The sequence below is a fragment of the Nycticebus coucang genome, chromosome 1 (assembly GCF_027406575.1).
Source record: "Nycticebus coucang isolate mNycCou1 chromosome 1, mNycCou1.pri, whole genome shotgun sequence".
Taxonomy (NCBI): domain Eukaryota; kingdom Metazoa; phylum Chordata; class Mammalia; order Primates; family Lorisidae; genus Nycticebus; species Nycticebus coucang.
The window spans coordinates 153,388,703-153,402,661 of record NC_069780.1 but is presented as its reverse complement, the minus strand read 5'-3'; the positions used below and the strand labels follow the sequence as shown (position 1 = coordinate 153,402,661).

At 44.7% G+C, this 13,959-nt stretch overlaps 1 protein-coding gene across 2 annotated transcripts in view; it reads left to right on the top strand.

Annotated features, from left to right (window-relative positions):
• The first annotated feature begins 9,305 nt into the window (after nucleotides 1–9,305).
• Nucleotides 9,306–13,959, top strand: part of SNX18 (sorting nexin 18) — a 29,536-nt gene continuing 24,882 nt past the window's right edge. For both annotated transcript variants that reach the window (XM_053590616.1, XM_053590618.1), the window contains exon 1: nucleotides 9,306–11,121. In XM_053590616.1, coding sequence (XP_053446591.1) covers nucleotides 9,501–11,121 — 1,621 coding nt within the window. In that variant the 5' untranslated portion in view covers nucleotides 9,306–9,500. The remainder of the gene's footprint in view (nucleotides 11,122–13,959) is intronic.

Sequence of the window (13,959 nt, the reverse complement as noted above, 5' to 3'; positions counted from 1 at the left end):
TTTCTTTCTCTCTCTTTTTCTTTCTCCTTCCTTCCTTTCTTTCTCTCTCTTTCTTCTTCCTTCCTTCTTTCTTATTTTTTTTTTTTTGAGACAGTGTCTCCTACTCCCAACAGAGTAGGAGACGATTAAGTGCATAGTCTTAAACAATTTTTTCCCATTCGTATTAGCTGGATCAAAGCCCCAATTGTTAAGTTCTGTTACACAGGTGATCCTAGTTTGTCTGTCTCCACCATCCTACCTCCACTAGTCTCTCCTTGTTGTTTGGCATCTTATTTTAACCAGCTGTGCAAGCACTACTTATTTTGAAAGCAGCACACAAAGTGGAATGATGGCTGATTTTGGCACTAAAAAGGCTAGTTTCAGGTCCAAGCTCTACCATTTGCCAAATAAGAGATCAATACTGCCATCAGGCAACTCAGGTGGTAAAGTTGGGATAAAATGTGCCTCTCCTTTTTCCTCCCTCACAGGAGTGTAATACTGAAAGTATGCACCTCAAGATTATCCTGTTGAAAGCTGAATTCCTCCTCCTTCCTCCCAGGCTGGTTTCTCCAACTACCTTCTCTATCTTGCCCAAGGACACCGTCCATCCGTCCCATCCTCCTGCTCCTTCATGCTTTTGCATTCTTGCATTACCTTCTAAGCATTGTTCTTACCACTCTTTCTATGAACATGGTTTATCCTTCTCCTATTTCAATTCAGTAGTTCCCTGAAGTGCTTTGAGCTTGTCACCTTTCTTGTCATGAGTTGTCTTACAACTGCATGAGCTTTTACCTTTCCCTCATTTCAAACACTTCTCATCCTCATACAGTCCAATTTCCTTACATGTGTTTTTGCTTTAATTCCTTTCATATCTTACTATCATTTATACTATAACATTACTTATTTCTTTTGATTCTCAGCATTCATTGTGGTGTTTTACATGTTTGCATCTTTGATATTTTTCCCACTTTCAACACCAATCCTCTCTTTGAATGAGTCCTGCTCCTTTAAAAGCTCAAGTCAAATAATGGCTAATGAAGTGATACCAAAAAAAAAAAAAAAGAAATTAGAAGTTGAAGAAATTAGAATTAGACTTGAAATGATATTATAAGGCAGGAAACACAAAAGAATCAATAGACAAAAATTAATATAAGCAATAAGAGAATTCAGCAAGGTAGCACAGTCAAAATAATATCTACAAATGTCTGTTTAATGGAAATGGAATGTTCAAATGAATTATAGTACTTTTGAAAGCACATGTAGTGAGATGAGATGGACTCAATCAGGCTAGGGCATTCGTGACACAGCTGGTCTGATCGGTTTAGGTCCTCAGTGACCTTGACCTCTGTCTCTCATTCTTACTGTTTTGTAAATTTAGCTCCCACCCTAAATGTCTATCTTGAGTAGTTTAGGTGGATTGATTTAGGGGATTAACTTTTGAACTGGAATGTTGTAATAGGTCACTGAGTTATGTTGATTATTATTTAAAATAAGGGTTAATGTGGTCTTCACTTTGAATTTTCATGTATAAAACTGTGATTTTGGAAATGGAAGAACAAAACCATCTTAGAGAAGTTAGATGGAGTTCTGATGTGTTAATGAAATAAAGTTTCTGGCTTCATTAGAATTTATTCAAAAGACCACTGACAACAATTGCTCCAGAGAGAGCCACCATCATTAACAATGAGAGAAAGTAAGAGTAGTAGATTCTTTTCTTGGAGCAACTGGGTGCTTATTTCATTGTTTTATTTTTCCTCTTCTCTTCTGGACCTCTCATTTTCTAACTTACTAATGACTTTATTTCTTTTCCAAACTAAAGGATGAGAACAGAAGATTCTTCTTTCATATCCAGAAACCTAAACTCATGGTATTTATCCCCAAACATCTATTTTTCTCTCAAATTTGGTTAATGCTGTATCCACATTTATAATACGCTCTGTTTCCTATGGCCACTATCGATTTGATCACTTCACTGTGAAATCTTAGAGTACCTCTTGTAGTTCTGTCATAACATTAGCCACCAAAAATACGAGTGATAAATCAAGGATCTTGTGGTCTGTAAAAACAATCACTTTGAACTCCTGGAATTTTCACACTTGAAATTCAAACAAGTGAAGGCTGACTTAGAGACTGTTGTAACCTAAAAGCAAATCTTAAATCCCTCCAGCTGACTGAATGGGCCCTTCTCTTGGCCAAGGGGACCCTAGAAATGCCCAACAGCTGAGATGCTGGCTATGAAAAGGTCAGTCATGGCCCCTTCTTTTCTTAGACATATGCTTTTTTCTTTTTTAAGAGACAGAGTCTCACTTTGTTGCCCTTGGTAGAGTGCTGTGGCATCCCAGCTCACAGCAACCTCCAGCTCTTGGGCTTAGGCGATTCTCTTGCCTCAGCCTCGCAAGTAGCTGGGACTGCAGGCGCCCACACAATGCCCAGCTATTTTTTGTTGTTGTTGCAGTTTGGCCAGGGCTGGGTTCGAACCCACCACCCTCAGTATATGGGGCTGGCACCCTACTCACTGAGCCACAGGCACCCCCCTCGACATATGCTTTGTAACTCATTATCAGTCCTAAGGCTCCACAACATAAGCTTAAACCACGCCACAGGTCATCAATTTACTTTAGAGATCACTTGACCCACCTATAATTCTCTGCTTGGAGATGTCCCAGTTTTTCAGGACAAACCAAGGTATGCCTTCCATGTATTGATTTATGACTTTAAGTGTAATTTCTGCTCCCTAAAATGTACAAAACCAAACTGTAACCCAACCACAGGGAGTCCATTTGCTCAAGGTTTCTTTGGTGTGTATCTCTGGGTGATGGTCACATATATTTGGCTCAGAATAAACTTCTTTAAATTGTTTTACTGAATTTGGGTTCTTTTCTGTTGACACTGGCAACAAATCCTCATGACACAGTGGGACAAATGTCACAAAACAGGTATGAACAGAATGTGGTGAGAACATAAGGGGTTTCCACGGGGTTTCCAGAAGAAGCTTCTTAGATGAAAAGGAACTGAAGGATGACCAACATTTTTGCCAAGCAGAGGAAGACAGAGAAGGAGTTACTAGTGGCAGAGGAAAGAACATGTGTCAAAGTCCCAAGTCTTGACAGGCATGCAACCTAGTGAGGAAAAAGGAAGAAGGCTAGCTAACTGGAAAGGCCAGGGCATTTGAAATAATCCATTAGAGTAAGAAATGCAGCTTAGACTCAGGTGTGGCAGAATGGATGAAGAGAAGGGCTAAATTTAGGATACAGGTGGGATGGAGAGGGGATACATTTAGATGAAGGGTGGGAGGAAATAAAGGGTGACTGGAGTTTCAACCTTTGGAGAGTTGTTGTGTGCTAACACCATGATCAGAGGAAGGGAACCCAGGAGGCAGCAGGGCTGGGCTCAGTCAGCAGTGTTTGGACACTGTAAATCCGTTGAATGACTTCTTTGGCTAAATCTAAATGAATGCTTGGTGCCTTTTTCTGTTGTGACCACTTTCTACACTTACTTAAATTTCTCTTTTCTCTTAATTTCCAAGGCAGAATTTTTCTAAATTTCCTCTGCTCTTTCTGGTCCCTCCTTTTCAAGCATGCAGAGGAAGAGGAACAATGAAACGAGGTGATGTGCGAGAGCTCATTATCAGTCCTAATGCTACACAACATAAGCTCTTCAGTTACTAGCTATGGGTTGCTGACTTCTTTCTTTTTTTGAGACAGTCTTACTCTGTTGCCCCAGGCTACAGTGCGTGGGATGAGCCTAGCTCACAGCAACCTCAGGCTCCTGGGTTCAAGTGATTAGCCTGCCTCAGCCTCCCGAGTAGCTGAGACTACAGGCACCTGCCACATGCCCAGATAATTTTGTCTATTTGTGGTAGAAATGGAATCTCCTTCTTGCTTAGATTGGACTTGAATTCCTGAGCTCAAGTGATCCTCTCACCTTAGCCTTCCAGAGTGCTAGGATTACAGGCATGAGCCACTGCACCTGGCTTGAGATGCTAACTTCTAACTCCAAGGCACAACCTACATCTTCCTTGTGGGTTCCACAGCTTTCTGTGCAACTGACTACTAACATTTTCCCCTGGGTGTCCTGGAGGCACTTCAGAATCAATATCCACCTATATTCATCTTCCCTAGCCGGCATCTGCTATTCTTCGTGTGTGCCTCATCTCAGAAAATGCCCTCTTTATCCACCTGGTTGCTCAGGCTCCTCTAGGTCCCAAGTCCTACGAGTGCAGGGACCATTTCAGTCTTAACTGACATTAGTTTATGAGTGGCCCACACATTGCAGACACTCACATATTAGTACAGTAACTGAAGGAATGGGAATGGGCTCTTAGTTTTCTGGCTTTTGTCAACTCTCAAGGAATACAAGTCATCTCTACTCTTTTCCCATCCCACTGTAGCCTGGATTAATCAAATTAGGCAGTGTTTGCTTCATAAAGTCTTCTCTGATCACAACCCCATCTCCCACCCTGGTCAGCTAAGTCTTATAGTTTCCTGTATATGTCTTAACCATATGACATAGCAAATGGTTTCCACTGCAGTTTCATCCACCAGCTCCTTGAGGGATGAAGCAAATGTCTATTTGTTTGGCAGAAGGAAAGACAAACCAATAGACATTCTGAGGGAAGTTTCTAGATACTCTGAGAGTTGTGGCAGAAAGGAATATTAATTACTCGTGGTAATGCCCCGGAAGTGATTGCTTTACCCCTGGAAGTTGGGTATGGGGCAAATTCTTACACTTATAGGGGTAGAGAAGGAAGCTAGGCTCAAATGTAAGACACCAAAAAGTAGAGAGGACTGTAGTGAGTGGAAAGAGATAAACTAATAATTATTATGCAGAAATGATATGTCCATTGTGAAAGGAAGAAAACATTTGCAGTTACAGAGCAAATAGGGAAATGTATCTCATTGACTCATCAGTCATAGCTGGGTTAATTTAGTCAAACACATTTGAGAAAAGAGGAAAATTTACAAAGGGAGCTGTCAGATAACAAATATTGAATCACAATCTAGTTTGATTTTGCAGCAGAAATGAACTGTTTATTGAAGAGATCAAGTAATAAAAAATTAGGGATTTCTTGAATAGTGCTGGACAATTTTTTAGGCACTTGTACATTTCCAGCTGTAAACACCACTGCAGAAGAATCTACCATCATAGAATCTAAATATGCAGATTTATCAAAGTCAACAGTTCAAGTGTTCATCTGAAGAATGAATCACACATTTTGGGAAATTGATTTTAATTCTATTAAAATTAATTTTTCACTTTGAGCACTGTAAAATACCACACAAACTTACTACCTCATTAAATCCTGAGAAACCCTAGGAATCAGATTACTTTTTATTTTTTGAGACAGAATCTCACTTTGTCACCGTTGGTAGAGTGCCACGGCATCATACCTTCATAGCAACCTCTAACTCTTGGGGGCAAGCGATTCTCTTGCCTCAGCCTTCCAAATAGTTAGGACTACAGGCATCCACCAAAATGCCCAGCTATTTTTAGAGATAGGGTCTTGCTCTTCCTCAGGCTGGTCTTGAACTCCTGAGCTCAGGCAATCCACTGGCCTTGGCCTCCCAGAATGTTAGGATTACAGGTGTGAGCCACTGTGCCCTGATGAAGTTATTTAAAAAAAATAATGACTTAGCAATAGTGAAATTTCTAGTAGTCTCTGAAAAAGTGGAGAGGTGTTTTCTGAGTGGTTGAGTTAGTTTTAAGGTTTTGAGTTAAAGAGAAGTGTTATTTAGCTGTCCTTAGAAATACATACTAAGAGTTGGCAGGCAAACAGGAGAATTCAAGGATTCAGGCAAACAGACCCAGACATGGTAAGAGCCACTGGGAAGAGCTGACAGCATCTACAGGGGAAATAAGTGGGCATTCTCTCATTCATCGATTGAATGAATATTTACTGGTTGCCTACCATGTCTGTTCATTGCTGTATCCCCAGTGCTCAGAACAAACTTGCTGCCCTGAAAAGGTTTTTGTTCTAATAGGGGGAGGGGTGTTTATCTTAGGTAGTAAGTGCTATGAAGAAAAGTGAGACTGCATGATGGATGGGGGATGGGAGGGAGGGAGGGAGGGAGGGATTGAGGAAGACCGTATTAGTCGGGATAATTAATACCAGCTGCCTCAATAAGCAAAACCTGAAATTTAAGTGGCTTAGCCCAACAAAGGACTTTTCTCCCACAAAGTTTGATTGGGATCGATGACTCAGGGACCCAGGTTCCCTCTTCATACTGCCAGGTTCTCCCAGGAAGAAGCAGGAGGAGAAAGGAGAGATGGAGAAAGCATGCTGATTCTGATGGAATGGCACGGTGGATCTCCAGGGGAAGAAGTTCCAGGGAGGGAGATCAGCAATGATAGAAACATGCTTGGTATATTCTAGAAATAGGAAAGAAATCACTGTGGCTTTTCTTTTTCAAAATTTTATTTATTTATTTATTTGAGACAGAGCCTCAAGCTGTTATCCTGGGTAGAGTGTCGTGGCATCACAGCTCACAGCAACCTCCAACTCTTGGGCTTAAGTGATTCTCTTGCCTCAGGCTCCCAAGTAACTGGGACTACAGGCACCCACCACAACGCCTGGCTATTTTTTGGTTACAGTTGTCATTGTTGCTTAGCAGACCCAGGCTGGCTTCAAACCCACCACCCTAGGTGTATGTGGCTGGCGCCCTTGCCAACTGAGCTACGGGTGCCGCCCTTTATTTTTTTTTTTTTGAGACAGAGTCCCACTATGTCGCCCTTGGTAGAGTGCTGTGGCATCACAACTCACAGCAACCTCAAACTCTTGGGCTTAAGCGATTCTCTTGCCTCAGCCTCCCAGTAGCTGGGATAATAGGTGCCCGCCAGAATGCCTGGCTATTTTTTGTTGCAATTGTCATTGTTGTTTAGCTGGCCCAGGCTGGGTTCGAACCCTCAGCCTCAGTGTACATGGCTGGTGCCGTAACCACTGTGCTATGGGCACCAAGCAACTGTGGCTTTTCTGATTGGGAGAGAGGATTAGGAGAGATAGTCAAGGGCCAGGCCACCTAAGCTGTGTCTCAGGTCAAGGGAGGAAGTGAGAATATACAGTTGTTTGTGGCCATTTGGCCTCCCTAAAGACTTTTCTTTACTGAAGTGTTGTGAAATAGAAATTGTTGATGATTACAATGACTGTGTGTAGAAACTAAATTATGAATACCATGCTCCATTTTCCAGAGAAATCTTAAAAAAATGTATTACTATATCTATTTCCCTGAGTGAACAAGTTTTGAATATTTGAACACATTTTCTATTATCCAAGACCCTTCAGAGGGTCATAGGGCCAACCACCGTGATACCCTGTCCCCATCCTTCCAGAAGCCAGATGCCTGGCAAACACAAAGGCCTCCCACTGACCCCTACAAACTGAGCACCCACAGATGCTCATACACCTGTGCTCCTATACCCCAAAGTTCCTCAACTGCTACTTCTACAGAGTGGCTCAAGCAGTCTGTAAAAACCATCACCTTAAACTCCTGAAATAAGCCTAAAGTTATTGTAAGTAACTCTTTAATTGATAAGTAACTACCAGATGAATAGCAGGAGTCAAACTAAATTTATTTATCTTAAATATTCTAGGTTAGCTTTTGAGTTAATAAGTAAAATAATTTGTGTTCTAAATATTTAGTTAATGTTTACTTCATGTTTCTGACACATAAAATGTTGGCATTGAAATACAATGCCCCTCCTTCCCATGAGAGTAGTCATGACCCAAATTTTTCAGCTAAAAATTTAATTTAGAATTTGCTTACTGAATTGAAGTAAGGTTTTGTAGTAGAATAAACAGTGTGGGAGTAATTCTGGTATTCTGGGTTGGTGATTTTGTGCAGAATGCTTATAAAACCACAGCCCTTACAATAATCACATAGTCTTCTGGCCTGTTTCCCAGATTTGCTTGAAAAGGGTCAGAGGACAAGCTGAAATTAATGACATATGAATACTGAACCCCAATTAGAAGTATTGTCAAAGGAATAATTAGGCTAGTCTTAATAAGAGGGGATTATGAAAAGAAAAAGCTTTGGGAAAATTATAGACTGAAGTAAAAGAAGAAATGAAACAAGACAACTATAGGATATTGGAGTAAATATTTCAAGAAGTGATTTTTGATCTATTTATCTTAAAAACAATACAAATGTAGTGAAACGTAAAGATGACTGTAGAGCAGGTAATTGATCCAGAGTAGGAGTAGGAACGTGAACATTGGGACCCTTCCCGATGTGCACCCTATAATACTGATTTTAGAGCCCCTGTTCGCTTTAGAGGCCAGGGATGTTGCTTTCCCAAAGAACAGTAACAGCAGAAACAGCAGCAGCAAACATTTAAACTGTGCTCACATACAGTGTTTCCCACACAGTAAGATTTCATTTTCCTCACGTGTAAAATAGGGATTACATTATTACGGAATCCCCACAACCACCCAGGAGGTAGGTACTAGGTAAGTGATTTGCTCGAGTTCATACAGCTAGTTAGTGTCAGAACACAGATTGCCGCCAGAAGCCTGGCTCCGAAGTCCGACCTCTCATCGACTGGAGAGGAGACCCGTGCAGAATGTTAGCTCTCTGCGCACACTGATTTTATTGGAAATTCTCTAGCTCTTCTGCCAAAAAGCCCCAGTGAGTAGCAGAGGGAAAGGAGATACTCCGTCAATGAGCAGCTCTCCGGCACAGGCTTCCTACCTATCGTTAGCGCGTTAAGCCATTCTAGGCACACTCCCTGAGTATTTAAAGTAATAAACTTTGAACGTTCATTCATTAGCATGCAAATACTAACTTTCCAGGAAGCGTTTTTTTTTTTTTTTTTTTTTGTAGAGACAGAGTCTCACTCACTTTATGGCCCTAGGTAGAGTGCCATGGCCTCACACAGCTCACAGCAACCTCCAACTCCTGGGCTTAAGCGATTCTCTTGCCTCAGCCTCCCAAGTAGCTGGGACTACAGGTGCCCGCCACAACACCCGGCTATTTTTTTGTTGCAGTGCTGCCGAGGCCGGGTTTGAACCCGCCACGGTATATGGGGCCGGCGCCTTACCGACTGAGACAGGTGCCGCCCCCCAGGAAGCTTTTTTTACTTAAAAGCTTAAAAATTTCTCAGCTAATTCACTTCTGAATAGAAACCTCCTCCTTTACTCTGACGTTTTCACCCTGTCGCCCCACTTCGCAGCACTAGCCACGAGGGGGCAACCGCGGCCGCGGAGCCGGGCCAAACAGCAGGCCCGGCGGCTCGGCCATCGCTTGCTCTCGCCTGGCGCGCGGCTCTCGGTCGTGGATTAGCGCAGCTGGGGACGTGGGAGGCGGCGGGCCCCGCCCCCGACCGGCGGCGGCCGCAGCGACACAGCGCGGCAGTCTGCGCTGCGAGCTGAGCCGCGAGGAGGGCGCGACTGGCGGGCAGGGCGGTGGGGTGCGAGCTGCCTTCTGGGCTCCAGTCCGCTCCAGGGCGCGGGCAGTACCGCGGGTCCCTTGGGCAGGCTCCGGCTCTGGACACCGGGAGTCGAGACCGTCCTCCGGGGCGCAGGGACCATGGCGCTGCGCGCCCGGGCACTGTACGACTTCAGGTCAGAGAACCCAGGCGAGATCTCGCTGCGGGAACATGAGGTGCTGAGCCTGTGCAGCGAGCAGGACATCGAGGGCTGGCTCGAGGGAGTCAACAGCCGCGGCGACCGCGGCCTCTTCCCGGCCTCGTACGTGCAGGTGATCCGCGCCCCCGAACCCGGCCCGGCGGGAGACGGCGGCCCGGGCGCCCCAGCCCGCTACGCCAATGTGCCGCCCGGAGGCTTCGAACCCCTGCCCGCCGCGCCGCCCACCTCCTTCAAGCCGCCTCCCGACGCCTTCCAGCCGCTGCTGCAGCCGCAGCAGGCGCCACCACCAAGCACCTTCCAGCCGCCGGGCGCGGGCTTTACGTACGGCGGGGGCGCCCTGCAGCCGTCGCCGCAGCAGCTGTACGGCGGCTACCAGGCCAGCCAGGGCAGCGACGATGATTGGGACGACGAGTGGGACGATAGTTCCACGGTGGCGGACGAACCGGGCGCTCTGGGTAGCGGCGCGTACCCGGACCTCGACGGCTCGTCGTCTGCGGGCGGCGGCGCTGCCGGTCGCTACCGCCTGTCCACACGCTCGGATCTGTCGCTAGGTTCCCGCAGTGGCTCCGCTCCCCCGCAGCACCACCCGTCCGGGGCCAAGAGCTCTGCCACCGTGAGCCGCAACCTTAACCGCTTCTCCACCTTTGTGAAGTCCGGTGGGGAAGCTTTTGTGCTGGGCGAGGCATCGGGCTTCGTGAAGGATGGGGACAAGTTGTGCGTGGTGCTGGGGCCCTACGGCCCGGAGTGGCAGGAGAACCCCTACCCCTTCCAGTGCACCATCGACGACCCCACCAAGCAGACCAAGTTCAAAGGCATGAAGAGCTACATCTCCTACAAGCTGGTGCCCACGCACACGCAGGTGCCAGTGCACAGGCGCTACAAGCACTTCGACTGGCTGTATGCTCGCCTGGCCGAGAAGTTCCCAGTCATCTCAGTGCCCCACTTACCCGAGAAGCAGGCCACAGGCCGCTTCGAGGAAGACTTCATCTCCAAGCGCAGGAAGGGCTTGATCTGGTGGATGAACCACATGGCCAGCCATCCAGTGCTGGCGCAGTGCGATGTTTTCCAGCACTTCCTGACGTGCCCCAGCAGCACCGATGAGAAGGCCTGGAAACAGGGCAAGAGGAAGGCGGAGAGGGACGAGATGGTGGGAGCAAATTTCTTCCTGACACTGAGCACGCCCCCCGCCGCCGCCCTTGACCTGCAGGAAGTGGAGAGCAAGATCGACGGCTTCAAGTGCTTCACCAAAAAGATGGACGACAGCACGCTGCAGCTCAACCACACGGCCAACGAGTTCGCGCGCAAGCAGGTGACTGGCTTCAAGAAGGAGTATCAGAAGGTGGGCCAGTCCTTCCGCGGCCTCAGCCAGGCCTTTGAGCTGGACCAGCAGGCCTTCTCTGTGGGCCTGAATCAGGCCATCGCCTTCACCGGAGATGCCTACGACGCCATCGGCGAGCTCTTCGCTGAGCAGCCCAGGCAGGACCTGGATCCCGTCATGGACCTGTTAGCGCTGTATCAGGGGCACCTGGCCAACTTCCCGGACATCATCCATGTTCAGAAAGGTAAAACCTGGCCTTCACAGCAGGTGATACGGAATGTATTGTTCAGGCTGAAAGAAATGACTTTGACAGGAGTACCTTTGTCAGTTTCAGACTCTTCTTTTTCAAGTTGAGAAGCCAGCGGGGGTGTGGACGTCTAGGCACCTCCGTTTTCCCTAGAATGTGCAGTGGATAGACAGGTAGCTTCCCCCTTCCAGTATCTTCCAGTCAGAGAAGGTTCTGAGAGTACTTTTTTTTTTTTGACGGTGCTGGAATAGTTGAGTAATGAGCTGCTCAGATTTGTAATCTTGTGACTAGGGTAGAATTAGAAGGCGATGACCCAAACCATTGTCAGGCATCCATTTGACATTTCAGTGTCACTTAGTGGTGGATTTCAGAAAGTGAGGAAATTATAGGGAAAAATGGATGTCCGCAAAGAAAGGTGAGTCCTCTTTCTCTCTCTGCACCTCAGTTCCTACTCTAGTAGAGGAATTAGGATCTGTTATCTGAATTGGGGCAGTTTAAGAACTGAATAGGTTTCTTGCTTGCAACCTTTGTAAAAGGAGGTAAAAGGCTCACTGTAATTTCAGGAAAAGCTTAGTTATTTTGTGTTTGGACTCTCTAAGCCAACTGAAATTAATAATATTAGGGAAATTATGTAGGGAAACTACATAGAAATGCACAGAATGTGATTGTTGTAGGAGAGTGGTATTTCTGGTATAGCAATGAGTTAGGTGTCCAATTGTCAGAGTTTTATTAGTAGTTACTGTCTCCACCTTCTGTTAAAGCATTGGAATTTGCAAATTACTGTTTTGTTTTTTTTTTGTAAAATAGATTATAGCAGTAATATCTGTGAACATTACTCACGAGTGTGCATTCTCATGTCATGCCTTGACTTAGTGGAGAGGTGTTTGAGTTAGGGGGGCAGTGTTGCCTGTGAAAGTCTAGTGTGGGGGAGAGTGAGCAGGAGTCATCTAATCTAACTTCCTGCTGGGTAGAAACCCACTTGGATCATCAAGTCTGACCTTCAAGTGATGACGTGCTCACTCAGGTGGCTCAGGCCATTTATGATCTTTGGCATGGTCTTTCTTGTATTGGACTTAAATTTGCCTCTTTTGATTGTCTGTCTTTTCCCTGGAACTGTACAAAATCTATTCCTCATCAGCATGTCAGGCCTTCAGACATTTGGAGACAGCAGTCTCGCTTTCTTCGTCTCTATTCTCTCCTTCCCCTTCCAAGGACTAATCTTCTGACTCCTAACGTGTTGGGGTGGGGATGGAGGGGATGCGGTAAAATGCCTGGAATATGTTGTTGCTGCTGCAGAGTACCCTGAACACCAGTACTTATTTTAATAGAGAATAGTAACTTTCTCTGTGATTTACAATTAGTAAATGCCGTCTTAAGATTGAATTAGCTTTTTGAACAATCACATTGCTGTTGGCTTATATTGAACCTGCACCTGCATTCCCTTTTTGCATGTTTTTTTGGTATGAATTATTATGAATCTTTGATATATATATATATATATATATATATATTTTTTTTTTTTTTTTTTGGCTGGTATTATTGGGACTGACTTTTTGAACCTTTAATCCAGGACCTTAACATTCAGATTCCATTTCGTTACTTAATTCTGGACCCTGCTGGCTTTTTCTTTTATACATTTCTGTGAGTTTATGCAAATCGTGGGTAAATAGTTGAAAGAGAATGTAACCATGCAGGTGTGTGTCTGCTGGAGGTTGGTATCAGTTCATTCATCGGCTTTACTGTCATTCAAGACCATGCTTTCATTCAGCCTTTGTTAAGTGCCCTGCTGTTGAAATATGTATTAGAAAAGGTGTGGTGCTTGTCCTAAGGTCTATTTTGAGTTTACCTAAGTAATCTACTTAGTCTGTTAAACCATTTAGTTTATTTTTTCGGATATTAAAACTGGAGTTGTCTGCCATTGCTTGGGATTTGAAAAACCTCCTTCATTCAAACCAGTATCATTTTATTGGCTTAAACAGATTCAAGGGCACTAAACATAATCTCTAGGAACTTCGGAAAGAACACCAGTTGATACTCAATATACCGTAATTTGTTTCTACTGTAACCTTGGTGTGTGATGTAGTGAGCCTATGTCCCTAGATGACATGTCTTTAGAATGTACTGCCATTTAAAGAGACAGTATATAATACATGAAGCTAAAAGCATTTGCTTGTAGTACGTATCTATCGAGGATGCCAGGTGTTAGCAATTTCTAGGATAGACAAATATAAGCTTTTTGAGCATACTTTTAGGACTTGAGATTATAAAGAGCAGCTTTAGTCTCCTGCCCCTCTACCTTAACCATGCAGTTGCTATTGGAATTAATCTTCTTCAGTATGAGCCCTTGGGAATTTTGTTCATTGGTTGTTTTCTTTTTCCCCGTAAGTTCTCAAAGCCATGACTTTTGAGAAGAGAACAACAACAAAAGACAAACTAAAATCTTAAGCAGTTTAACCAATCTTTTGATATAAGTATTTAGTCCAAAGTTTGTATTTCAAATTAGAGAGAAATAAGAATTCAGAAAAAGTTCAGTTACTATTTTACCTCTTAAATTCTCATCGTGTAAGAGAAGAAAAGCAATTTCACTACTTCAACGTTCTTACGTGTTCTAATCATGTATTAGGATGGTCCACATGGAAATGAGATAGACCATAATTAGAAAATGTATTTTAAAGAAGTTAAGAAGGGAGCGGCGCCTGTGGCTCAGTGAGTAGGGCGCCGGCCCCATATGCCGAGGGTGGTGGGTTCAAACCCAGCCCCGGTCAAACTGCAACAACAACAACAAAAAAATAGCCGGGCGTTGTGGCGGGCGCCTGTAGTCCCAGCTGCTCGGGA